The sequence below is a fragment of the Xiphophorus couchianus genome, chromosome 10 (genome assembly GCF_001444195.1).
Source record: "Xiphophorus couchianus chromosome 10, X_couchianus-1.0, whole genome shotgun sequence".
In the NCBI taxonomy this organism is placed as follows: domain Eukaryota; kingdom Metazoa; phylum Chordata; class Actinopteri; order Cyprinodontiformes; family Poeciliidae; genus Xiphophorus; species Xiphophorus couchianus.
This window is the reverse complement of record NC_040237.1, coordinates 10,101,355-10,111,663: the sequence shown is the minus strand read 5'-3', so window position 1 is coordinate 10,111,663 and position 10,309 is coordinate 10,101,355. Positions and strand designations below refer to the sequence as shown.

The window sequence follows — 10,309 nt, the reverse complement described above, 5'->3', positions numbered from 1 at the left end:
GAAATATGCAAGTATTTTGCTCACACCTAACTTGCCTCCAGATGAGTCCATTTATCTGATCCTGTATGAACAGTTTTGAGTCTGTCTGGGTTAGAGAAAATTTACATTAAATTCAAGCTTGTATAAGTTTCTTATATTTTAAATAGATTTAAGTTGTTTTGTCTATGGTTTTGTGATTTTTAGTACCGTATAAGATATAGATTATTTGACCTGTTTCTCCAAAAACACCATGAAAGGACCATAAAACACAAACCCTAATATAATAAATTAATGGGATTTGTGTAAATGTTATTGAAAAATGTTGATCTCAAGTGGATATTTTTAGCTATGGGCATCTTTTTAAACCATTTTTAAATGGCAGTTGCAGGTGTAAACTGTGCATTCAAACTGCTTGTGTTAAATTCTCACAAGACTCAGTTCAGTGTTATCAATACAATGTGTGGTTATCCTCATTCATATTTCCTATTATGAATGAGGATTATTACATGTCTAATCAGTGCAACTTTAATGACCTACAGCTCAGCAGCAGATTAGCTAGGAAGCGACGTTGCAGAACAAAGGTGTCCTGCAGTAATAGTGACCCCTGCAATCATGCTGATTTTATTATCGTGAGCGTATCCTCTGAACAATGTAGGTTACTGAGTGCCAAGTATTAAGTGACACACGTGTTGTCTGCCTTGCTTTCCCCAGGCAGACAACACTTTCTGCCCCTTGACCTGCCGTCTGTCTTGAGAGTGTGTGGCTGTGGTGAAAGGCAGAATCACTATGTGCGATTGCAGGGTGGAGGGAGCATGCTCTGGTTAATGGTTAATGGTTGTTCCGATCAGGGAATTACTCTGTGTTAGTCTGAAACATTTGGAAAAAACTGTCAGTGGACCATGGCCATTTTTAGATGGGGAGAACTCTTTGTGCAAATGGATATTCTGAGGCACTGATTTATTTTCAAGGCTCTCTGTCATTCATTGTTGTTATCATCATTCCTATTTTGTATATGTTACTAAGACATTTCAGGAGTTTTCAGTAACCTGACCTTTAAAAGTAATCAATTAAAAGCTCTGCTTTGTAAATATATTAAAAATAGTGAAGTCTACTAATTTAACAGGTGAGTTTCGCAGCTAGACGTCTCAGCTAAGCTAATCAACCACTAATAGATAAAACCCCCTCAAAAGAATCATCTTTCTAAAGTCATACAAAGCTGTAAAAATGTGATCTATAAAAATGAATCCGAAGGTACAATCTGTTAAACAACGACAGACTTGTATTAACATGTTTTATTAACAAGACAGTGACATGCAACAAGACTTGCGTTCTCATACATCATGGGAGCAGGAGTTTGAAATTTAAAAAAAAAAACAGGTGTAGAGTTATCCTTTGAGGCATGAAAAATACTGGATATTGCTTGCTCAAATAAAACATGCAACATTATTGTTTCACCAAATAGTAACAACTAATGGCATCAAACAATGTCACTTTTATTGTAATCAAATGCACAAACTGGAATCAGTGAGACTGCACACTATAAAAGTATAGTCTATAAGATCTATAGAAAAATAACATCTCTCCAATATCTCTTCTAATGCCATCAACATATCACCTCTTGATGTTAGTATTAATGACCAAAGCACAGAGATCAAATCATTACACAAAGCAATCTGTTGTCATCCCGAAAACATTTTAGTCGTTGCTATCATTATAGAAAAAGCACATAATTCATTAAATCACAGACTGAAATTTGGACTTTTTGTGTGAGATATACAATGACATAAAGGAATTCAGTTGTTGTAGAATGTCTGTATAAAATGTGTAAACATGCATTAAGATTTGCTTTGCAAATGGCTTGTGGTAGGGAACTGCTTCTCTACACGTCACTATCTGTGGCTAAAGATGTAACACGAATTAATCTGTTTAGCCCTTTTCACACCCTAAGCTAATTAAGTTATATCTCCTACTTTAGCTTATCCTACTTATTTGTAAGTTCCCCTCCACTGAAATTTCAAAGTATTTTTTTGTACGAATAAATGTGTACAATTGCGCACTATAAAAAACTATTGATTTATTTTTTGTAACTTTTTTAATATGATGAACAAATAACTTAAAGCAAACCTTTTCTTTGCCCTGATAACAACAGTCGTCAAATTAAACCGCTAGCTTTGCTAATTCTGGCGACTTGTAAAATCGCCTTAAATAAAAACTTGAATGAAAATGAAAACAAATAACAAATAAACTACCACTGACTCTTTTTTTAAGTGACATATTAAGACGTGACCTCAGTTGACAAAACCCTTTTTCTAGCTATCGTCAGAAGCTAAGTAAAATTGACAGGCTAACTCATAAAGTATTAGTGTCCCTTAATTCTGTTAAGAAAAATAATTAGACCATCTTCCTTGGTAAACATGAACAAAAAAGTGTATATCAACTGTAAAAAGACTATTGACTTTTTAGCAGATGATAAGCTTTTATATTACAATAAAAGCTTATCATCTGCTAATAATTAGTTATGTTTGTCATGTTAATGTGTGAATTTTTCATTGAAAGACTCTTTAAAACATCTTCACAATCTGTAAAGCAAATCTCGAGGTTGTTTTTGGACTGCTAAATACAGTGTTGAAAATATTACCTCAACAGCAAATTGACACAAACTAGGCCTGTGTCAATTTTAGCTTTTTAGCTCAGCTTATGAGGGTAATTTGTGAAATTCCTCCTAATGAGGAGAGAGTGAGGAGACAGGCACAGAAATGTGGGACAGAGGCTCAAATTTTGGTTGGAACATTTAATCAATATGCTATCATATTGATTAAATGTGATAGCATTTAATCTATGCTATCACATAGATAGCATAGATTGCTATAACTCAAGTGCTATATCTACACTTGAGGTATAGCATGTATACCTCAAGTGCTATTCTTGTTTTGTCATTTAAGGTCCAAGGAAAGTATTTCAAAGATAATTAGGCTCATGCCCCTCAGGGCATCTTTTCAACTAGAAATGATACTGCTACTTTGTTTTGCAAGTAAAATATTGACTTCTGTTATCAAAAGGTATGCTTGTTTATGAAAGTTTGGATTGCTTTTATTTTTTAATATAACAAGCTGGTTCCTATTTCTTTTCTCCAGCACAGTTTAAGCAACTCACCAATTAATGATTAGTGCTAGTTTCCCCAGTTTTCTTTCAAATAAGGAACAGCTAGTTCCTTATTCACAAGTTCTTATCCAACTCCAATCCTTTGCAAATCCTACAAAGAGCCCAAGGAATTAAGGTAGTTGGGATTAAAAGTGCAAAAGCACTCTTACCAAAAGATAGGACATAGAAAGTCGTGTGGTTGTCCGAGGAAAAGGTCCACCCATCCAGGAGATGAAGCAAGAACAAAGAGGTCATAATGCACCCCATCTTGAAACCAGCATTTGCGTTCTTCTTGACCCCATGGTAGAAGGGAGAGTGCAGTCCCAGTCCAAGACCAAACAGACTACCCATGTTGCGTAGGAGGCTGGCAAAGGGTGTGGTGTCCAGATGGATCCACTCTGGCTTGAGGCACCATTTCTGGGCTTTGTCTAGGGTCCAAAGCAGGTCCACTCCTACAATTTTAAGCAGCAGGTAGAAGCCAATAGCGAAGAAAGTCAAGAAGAGGGTGATGATGAGGTATTTGCTCATGCTGGCACTGTACATCCACTTCTTCTTGGAAACCATACCAGCAACCACTATGCCTGCAAAATAAATGAGAGGTGGGGTCTTAACATAAGCTTTCTATAAAACATAGTGAATGTTCTTTTAGACCAAAAGATATACACCAGTGTTATCCTAGTATTACTGATAATGTCTTGAGTTTTTCAGACTGTCATCATACCTGTGATGACTCCCTCAACAACTTGATGTGGGAAGTGAGCCGCCATGAAAACCCTGGACATGCAGACGATCAGCACCACCAGAACCATTAAGGTCCACAAGCCGATCTGCAGCAAGCTAACGGGATAATAATATAGAATCAGAAGCACCAGAACATTCTCAAGAGTGTTGAAGAAATATACAAATGCATTACTCAGAGTCTCACCTGTATAATAAAGAGGGGCATTGTTTTTCTTTTGCAATTGAAAGCAGAGCGGTGACCATCACATACCAGACACCAGCTACACCCATAGCGTGACCCGAAGGGCTTCCTGGAATATGAAAATGAATACTGTTGTATATATGTATGCAATTTTATTATATTTTACTTTTAGAGGAAATCAAATAAGATTGTCATCTAAAAAATATTTTTAGTTCTGTTATGTTATATATATATATATATATATACTGTATATACATACATACATGTATTCCTCATAAGAATACATGTCAAAGAAACCAAAAGCTGTCATTTTAGTAGGAGTATTTACTCTTTTAGGTATTCACTTTTATTCCAAATGCCTTCTTTTAAATGCATAAATTACTACGAGATGCACCAGTTATGTATATGGTCTTTTGGTGATAATCCTACTGTTGTTAGCGGAAAGTTTTGATATATCTCTGCAAATGTTCACTGCAACACTGTTCTCAACCATCTTCTCTATTTTGCTGTTTCTTTTATTTTTTATTTTGATGGAAATTAAAACAAAGACACAAGAAGTATTGTATTACAAGGTGTGCTTCAGTTTTGCCATAATCATTCTTACTTCATTCTAATTAATGTCAATACTACACAAGATGTTACACCACCCTCTATAATATCTAAACACAAACGGTAATCCGTGAATTGCTTAAGTAAAGATAAAAACCAGTACAAGTGGACAAAAGGCACGGGAGTTGAGAACTCATTCATAAATCGTCCATATTATAACCATTGACTAGAAACCAAAAGACACAGTTACCTTCTGTCAATGATTTACATAGATATTAAGCAGACTTGAAGTTCACCCTGCTAGATTAATGAAATCAATGATTAGTTGATTCTTAAGAACAAGGCAGACATCATTTGATCAGCAGGTCTGTCCTGAATCTTACCTGGTCCAGTTTCACATGTGATAGGAAACTGCTGCAACGATGGGGCCTTTCCTACTCCGTAAAACTGGGTTTCATGAACCCACCAGTACGGCCTCTCTCCGGAAAGAACCCTGCATTAAAAATCGTTTAAATCACTCAGTATGCTGTTAATGTGCACTTACAGGACTCTTTTATTATTTTTTTAAAGAAAGGAAGTTTATTTACCATTTCAGCACTAAATTGAGCCAGTCTCCAATGACAGCCACCCAGATTAGCCTGACCCCTGTGTCCTTGCGCATGTAGAACCACACAGGAAACAGGCAGAAGAACGTGGTGTGCAGATCGGCCACGGCAGAGGCGAGGCTAAACAGACCCTCGTACCTGCTGTATCTGGTCTGTAGATGACTGGTCAGCTCAACCCCCCAGCTGTGAAGGATATCCATGATATCGCAACTCAGACCTCGGGTGATAGCTTCAATCTGGGCTCCTTTGTCTTATGTGCAAGGACCAGTTTCTGCAAAGCTCCCTCTCAGAATGTCCTGTCTGGTCGTTCTCTGTGCGATCCCCATTGGACTTTACTCAAGGCTAGCGGATTTGTTTACCTTTGGGACAGTACAGACAGGCAGTTCCTTCACCTTTATACCCCTCCTGGGGCCCTTTCTGTTAAAATCCATCAATAAAGAGACCAGTAGTTGTGTGTCAAATGTATTTGTAAAGCTCATTATAAAATAAAGTAAATTCACCAAAGTTCTGTACAACTCAATGAATATTTTAAAACGATAAAATGACTTTTACAAAAAAAAAAACAAAAAAAAAACATCTGTTCAGACAGATTTGTTAGCAGGTGAATTAAAATGGGCACATACTGTATTTTAAAGTGTCCAGCATTGGAGAGGTCCCAGTGCTTAGAGGTACTTAGTTTACCATAAAGTTCCTGAATACACTATGTCTTAAACTTTACAAAGAAACAAACAAACAAAAAAAGGATATCAGTGGTCCTGTGGGAGTATGTAGAGGTAGAAAGATATGTGAAGTTTCTGTGTCCTAAAATCTATTCTAAAATGTGCAGGCAGTCACAGTAAAACAGCCACTAAAGGAAAATTAATTCAGTAATTCAATTTAAAATAAGTGGGAAAAAAATCTGATTACTTAAATCCAGAGTGATATACTTCAAGAGTTGTTTTGGTTTTGATGAAACATGCGAATTCCATGCATTAATACTCCAGTCTGGGATTTGAACCCAGGACCTTCTTTCTGCATGGCAACTGTGCAATTAACTGTGCTACTGTGCAGCCTGTAAATTAGACATAAAATCAATAAAAACAGGATTTGAAAGTCAGACATGTGGCCCTTCTGAAAAATATGTCCAAGTAAGAGTACAATATATGCACCCAGTGCTTGGATGGGGCTCATACATCCTCCAGTCAGATTCTAGAGGATCTCAAAACATTCAAATGCCAGATTTGATATAAAGCCCCTACAACAAATTCTGGGTCTGCTCCGAGGGACCCAAGGAGGCATCTTTATCTGTGAAATAAGATAAAAAAAATTTGCTCTGAGGTCAAAAGCTCTAAAGTCACTATTATGCCGAGTCAGTAGAAGATAGTAGATCATTTCCGGTTTTGAAAGGATGTTAATCTCAGAAAGAAAACATGTAAAGAAACATGTAAAGTTTTTAATTTCAATTATAAACCCACTACACAGATTATTTTATTAAATATACCCATTTATCTGGACTTTCATGCATAACCTGATGCCATTTGATCAGAAGTGTTCCCTCCTTTTCTGCTCAGCTCAAAGCCAATCGCTTAATCTTTGACCTTCTTATGTAATCCACAAACAGGTTGCTCCATCTGAAAACTATTCACCCAAATCATCGAAAGAACAATTACATAACTCACAAATTATGAAAAGCAAAAGTTGGACTTGATTAAACATAAAGATAGAAGTTCAGCAAAGTGCCATTATCAATCCTTCTACAGGTCACAGGTTTGACCTCTTCTTTGAACTGACGTACTGTGACTCAGTGGGAGATACTCCAATTGTCCTCTTGTTTGCCCTTTATCTCATCAAGTTGTTTGTGTGACGAACCTCCCAAACTCCCGGTGCTTTATTACACATGTGTAAGGTCCAAAGATCAGAGTGAGCATGCGTTTGGGCAGTGGGTCCCGGGTATAAAATCAACCAGCTGTGTCACTGATAGCAACAGTCCTCTCTTTTTGAACCAACTCACTCACAACTCAGCAGGCTGAGACCTTTCTGCTTCCTGCAGGCTAAGATGCTCACTGATATCATGGATGCCATGGAAGGTTTTGGGGTGAGCAGCACCCGGTACCTGCAGACCAACTACAAGGACGCCCAGAGCCTGTTTCTCTGGGTATCCTGGGCGGCAGATCTCAGGAACACCTTCTTTATCTTCTTCCCACTGTGGTTCCACCTCCGGCCCTCAGTCGGCATCAAACTCATTTGGGTGGCTGTTATCGGAGACTGGCTGAACCTGGTGTTTAAATGGTGAGCTGAATGTTTATCTGAACTTACCAAAACCATGTTTAAATTTTTCTTATGGCTTCTGACACAGTTTGTGTTTCTTCTCCTCTCAACAGGGTTCTGTTTGGAGAAAGGCCATACTGGTGGGTCCATGAGACGGCTTATTACACAGATGCTGATCGCCCTCACATTGAACAGTATCCAATGACCTGTGAGACCGGACCAGGTGAGGGATGCTACTGAACACACATTTACAATGTGTACAATTTATTATTATTATTATTATTATTATTATTATTATTATTATTATTATTATTATTCATAATAATAATAATAATAATAATAATATATTTATTTTTACATATTTTGTAAGAATTCAGGTGTTTTGGAGCAGTTTAATCACATTTCACACATTTTGTTGCCAATTCTTTAAAATAGTTCTTTTGTGCGTACACATAAACATTTAATTTATCAATAGTAATTTAGTAATAGTAATTTTGCAAAGTAAAAATTAATAGGCTGCATACTAATTGCCATGTCACTACAACATAGCAACACTGACCAAAGTGCTATGCAAACATATAAAACAAAGAACAAAAATAAAACAGCTACAAGACAAATGAACCTAAAATATTACAGAGAACAATATTAAGATACGATGTAGTTTACATTTCAGTTTATTTTTCCCTTATTCTTGACTGTCTTTTGCAGAACGTATATTTTTACTCTAGTTTTTAGAAGAAAGATGAGGCAAACATATGGCAAAATAATGATGCATATCACAACTCAACAATAGAATGTGAACTAATACAAGAGTCAACACAGTAATATTTAGTTTTTTCAATAGATCAATTATCAGCATTGAAAAATGCAGCTTTCTGTGAGATGGAGTATTTCTTAGCTTTAATATTTGCTTTCTGTCTTTGTAAATCCAGGCAGTCCCTCTGGACATGCTATGGGAGCTGCAGGAGTCTACTACACCCTTGTGACTTCCATCCTTGCCATTCTGACAAGCAAGAAATCATCAAACACAAATTGGTAAGTGACAAAATAAAAAAAATAAAAAAAATTGCTATTTTAGCTTAGCTCCCCTTTTTCCTTCCCATTACATCTGAGTTGTTTACCACTTTCCTTTATCAGGAGCTTATCATTCAGGACACACTATCTGTTCTAACTGTGGTTGATCATTGACTTCTGCTGCACACTGGGTGTTATTCCTGGGTTGTTTTTACTTTTAGGTAGATAAATACTGGTGATATGGAAAGGATAAAAAGATTAATTCTTATATTGCATTGAAAGGTTCCGTTGGCTGATTTTAAACTGGAGTGCTGATATTTGGGGCAAAGCAAAACAATTACCTGAATTAAGTTGTCTGTTTTTGTTGTTGTTGTTGTTTGGCAGGTATCTGAAGGCTCTTCTGTGGTCCATCTTTTGGGGAGTCCAGGTGTGTGTCTGCCTGTCGAGGGTTTTCATTGCTGCTCACTTCCCCCACCAGGTCGTTGCTGGAGTCATAACAGGTCAGTGGAGAACTTGTAAAACCTTTCAGGATCTTAAAGAGATCGTCACTGGCAATCAAGCCTAATAGTTAATGTGCTTTAATGCTTCCAGGTATGATTGTGGCCGAAGCCTTCAACAGAACTCAGTGGATCTACAGTGCCAGCATGAAGAAGTACTTCTACACAACACTCTTCCTGACAAGCTTCGCCGTGGGCTTCTATGTGCTACTCAAAGCTGTGGGTGTGGACCTTCTGTGGACACTAGAGAAAGCCCAGAAGTGGTGTGTCAGACCAGAGTGGGTCAATTTGGACACCACGCCCTTCGCCAGCCTTCTGCGCAACATGGGTACGCTGTTCGGCCTTGGTCTGGGCCTGCATTCTCCACTGTACACCGAGACCAAGAAGAGCAGCAGTGCATCAGCCAGAGCGGGATGCATTCTCAGCTCTTTGTTTCTACTCCACCTGTTTGATTCCTTCAAGCCTCCCACACACACTGCAGCCCTCTTCTACCTGCTCTCCTTCTGCAAGAGCGCAACCGTTCCCCTAGTCACCGTCAGCATCATCCCGTACTGCGTAAACAGAGCTCTAAGCGGGCACAGCAAAAAGGGGATGTGAGCAACAACACCGAGTTGTGAAGACCAAAGCAATGCAAGTGCAGAGAGACTGTGAACATTAATAATAATGCAAATACTAATAGCCTTTCCTTTGGTGCTTTTTGAATTTAAAAGACTGTTTGACTCAGGAAAGAGCTTGAGATGAATGATGAGCAACTGCATTTTGTGTCATTTAGATAATGAACTCTGAACACTGAAACAATAACAGAAAGCACTATCCAGGATGCTTAGTGGGACTATCGAAGAACTGTAGTAAAGATAACAAAACATGATTATTGCGGTTGTTTCAGAGTTCTGGAGGGAGATGAGTGAGTCTATTCTTGAATGTTTGCTCCTAACCTTTGATATGCTATTTAGTTATGAAACTATTGTATTTTTCAATGTGTTTTTGAAATGTTAAGAATATTTTTTAAATAAAAAAAAAAAAACAGCTGTGACTTGAAAAAAGCGTTTACTTGATTCTTATTTCAACAGTTACACAACCCTGTGGTAATTGGCTGAGTGCTGCTATTTAAATCTCATAAAGTTAATCACATCCTATCCACAGAGAAATCAATCTCCTAGGTTTTACAATTAGTTGTAAAGCACATGATGAGGGAAAACGTCCTGTTCAAGTCAAGTGGGAGTACATGAACAGGCGTTTTTTAAATTTTTAAAAAATATACTAGTACTGTATTTTTATGTTTTTCTCCCACTAAGATGATTTTTAACTTACAATGATAATAATTTAAAGTTGGCTGGTCAACTTGGGAGTACATG

At 37.4% G+C, this 10,309-nt stretch overlaps 2 protein-coding genes across 2 annotated transcripts; one reads left to right on the top strand and one right to left on the bottom strand.

Moving 5' to 3' along the window:
• Positions 1 to 1,231: 1,231 nt before the first annotated feature.
• LOC114151691 (glucose-6-phosphatase-like) lies at positions 1,232 to 5,537 on the bottom strand. Its single transcript, XM_028029044.1, has 5 exons — positions 5,179 to 5,537; positions 4,975 to 5,084; positions 4,046 to 4,151; positions 3,842 to 3,957; positions 1,232 to 3,701 (listed from the first exon to the last, which is right to left on the bottom strand). The coding sequence occupies exons 1-5, from the start codon at positions 5,394 to 5,396 to the stop codon at positions 3,196 to 3,198; spliced, it is 1,056 nt and encodes a 351-aa protein (XP_027884845.1). The 5' UTR covers positions 5,397 to 5,537; the 3' UTR covers positions 1,232 to 3,195.
• Positions 5,538 to 7,147: 1,610 nt separating this feature from the next.
• Positions 7,148 to 9,997, top strand: g6pc1a.2 (glucose-6-phosphatase catalytic subunit 1a, tandem duplicate 2). Its single transcript, XM_028029024.1, has 5 exons — positions 7,148 to 7,464; positions 7,557 to 7,666; positions 8,376 to 8,478; positions 8,842 to 8,957; positions 9,049 to 9,997. Exons 1-5 carry the CDS (start codon positions 7,232 to 7,234, stop codon positions 9,549 to 9,551), a joined length of 1,065 nt encoding a protein of 354 aa, XP_027884825.1. The 5' UTR covers positions 7,148 to 7,231; the 3' UTR covers positions 9,552 to 9,997.
• The last annotated feature ends 312 nt before the right edge of the window (positions 9,998 to 10,309 follow it).

What these genes read in the sequence shown, in the direction of transcription:
- LOC114151691 (XM_028029044.1), bottom strand. Translation starts at nt 5,396, where the DNA reads ATGGATATCCTTCACAGCTGGGGGGTTGAGCTGACCAGTCATCTACAG. An exon ending in CTCAATTTAGTGCTGAAATG is followed by an intron (nt 5,085 to 5,178) that starts GTAAATAAACTT and finishes TTTTTAATGCAG; the next exon opens with GGTTCTTTCCGGAGAGAGGC. An exon ending in TGTTGAGGGAGTCATCACAG is followed by an intron (nt 3,702 to 3,841) that starts GTATGATGACAG and finishes TTTATTTTGCAG; the next exon opens with GCATAGTGGTTGCTGGTATG.
- g6pc1a.2 (XM_028029024.1), top strand. Translation starts at nt 7,232, where the DNA reads ATGCTCACTGATATCATGGATGCCATGGAAGGTTTTGGGGTGAGCAGC. An exon ending in GACCTGTGAGACCGGACCAG is followed by an intron (nt 7,667 to 8,375) that starts GTGAGGGATGCT and finishes TTGTAAATCCAG; the next exon opens with GCAGTCCCTCTGGACATGCT. An exon ending in CGTTGCTGGAGTCATAACAG is followed by an intron (nt 8,958 to 9,048) that starts GTCAGTGGAGAA and finishes TAATGCTTCCAG; the next exon opens with GTATGATTGTGGCCGAAGCC.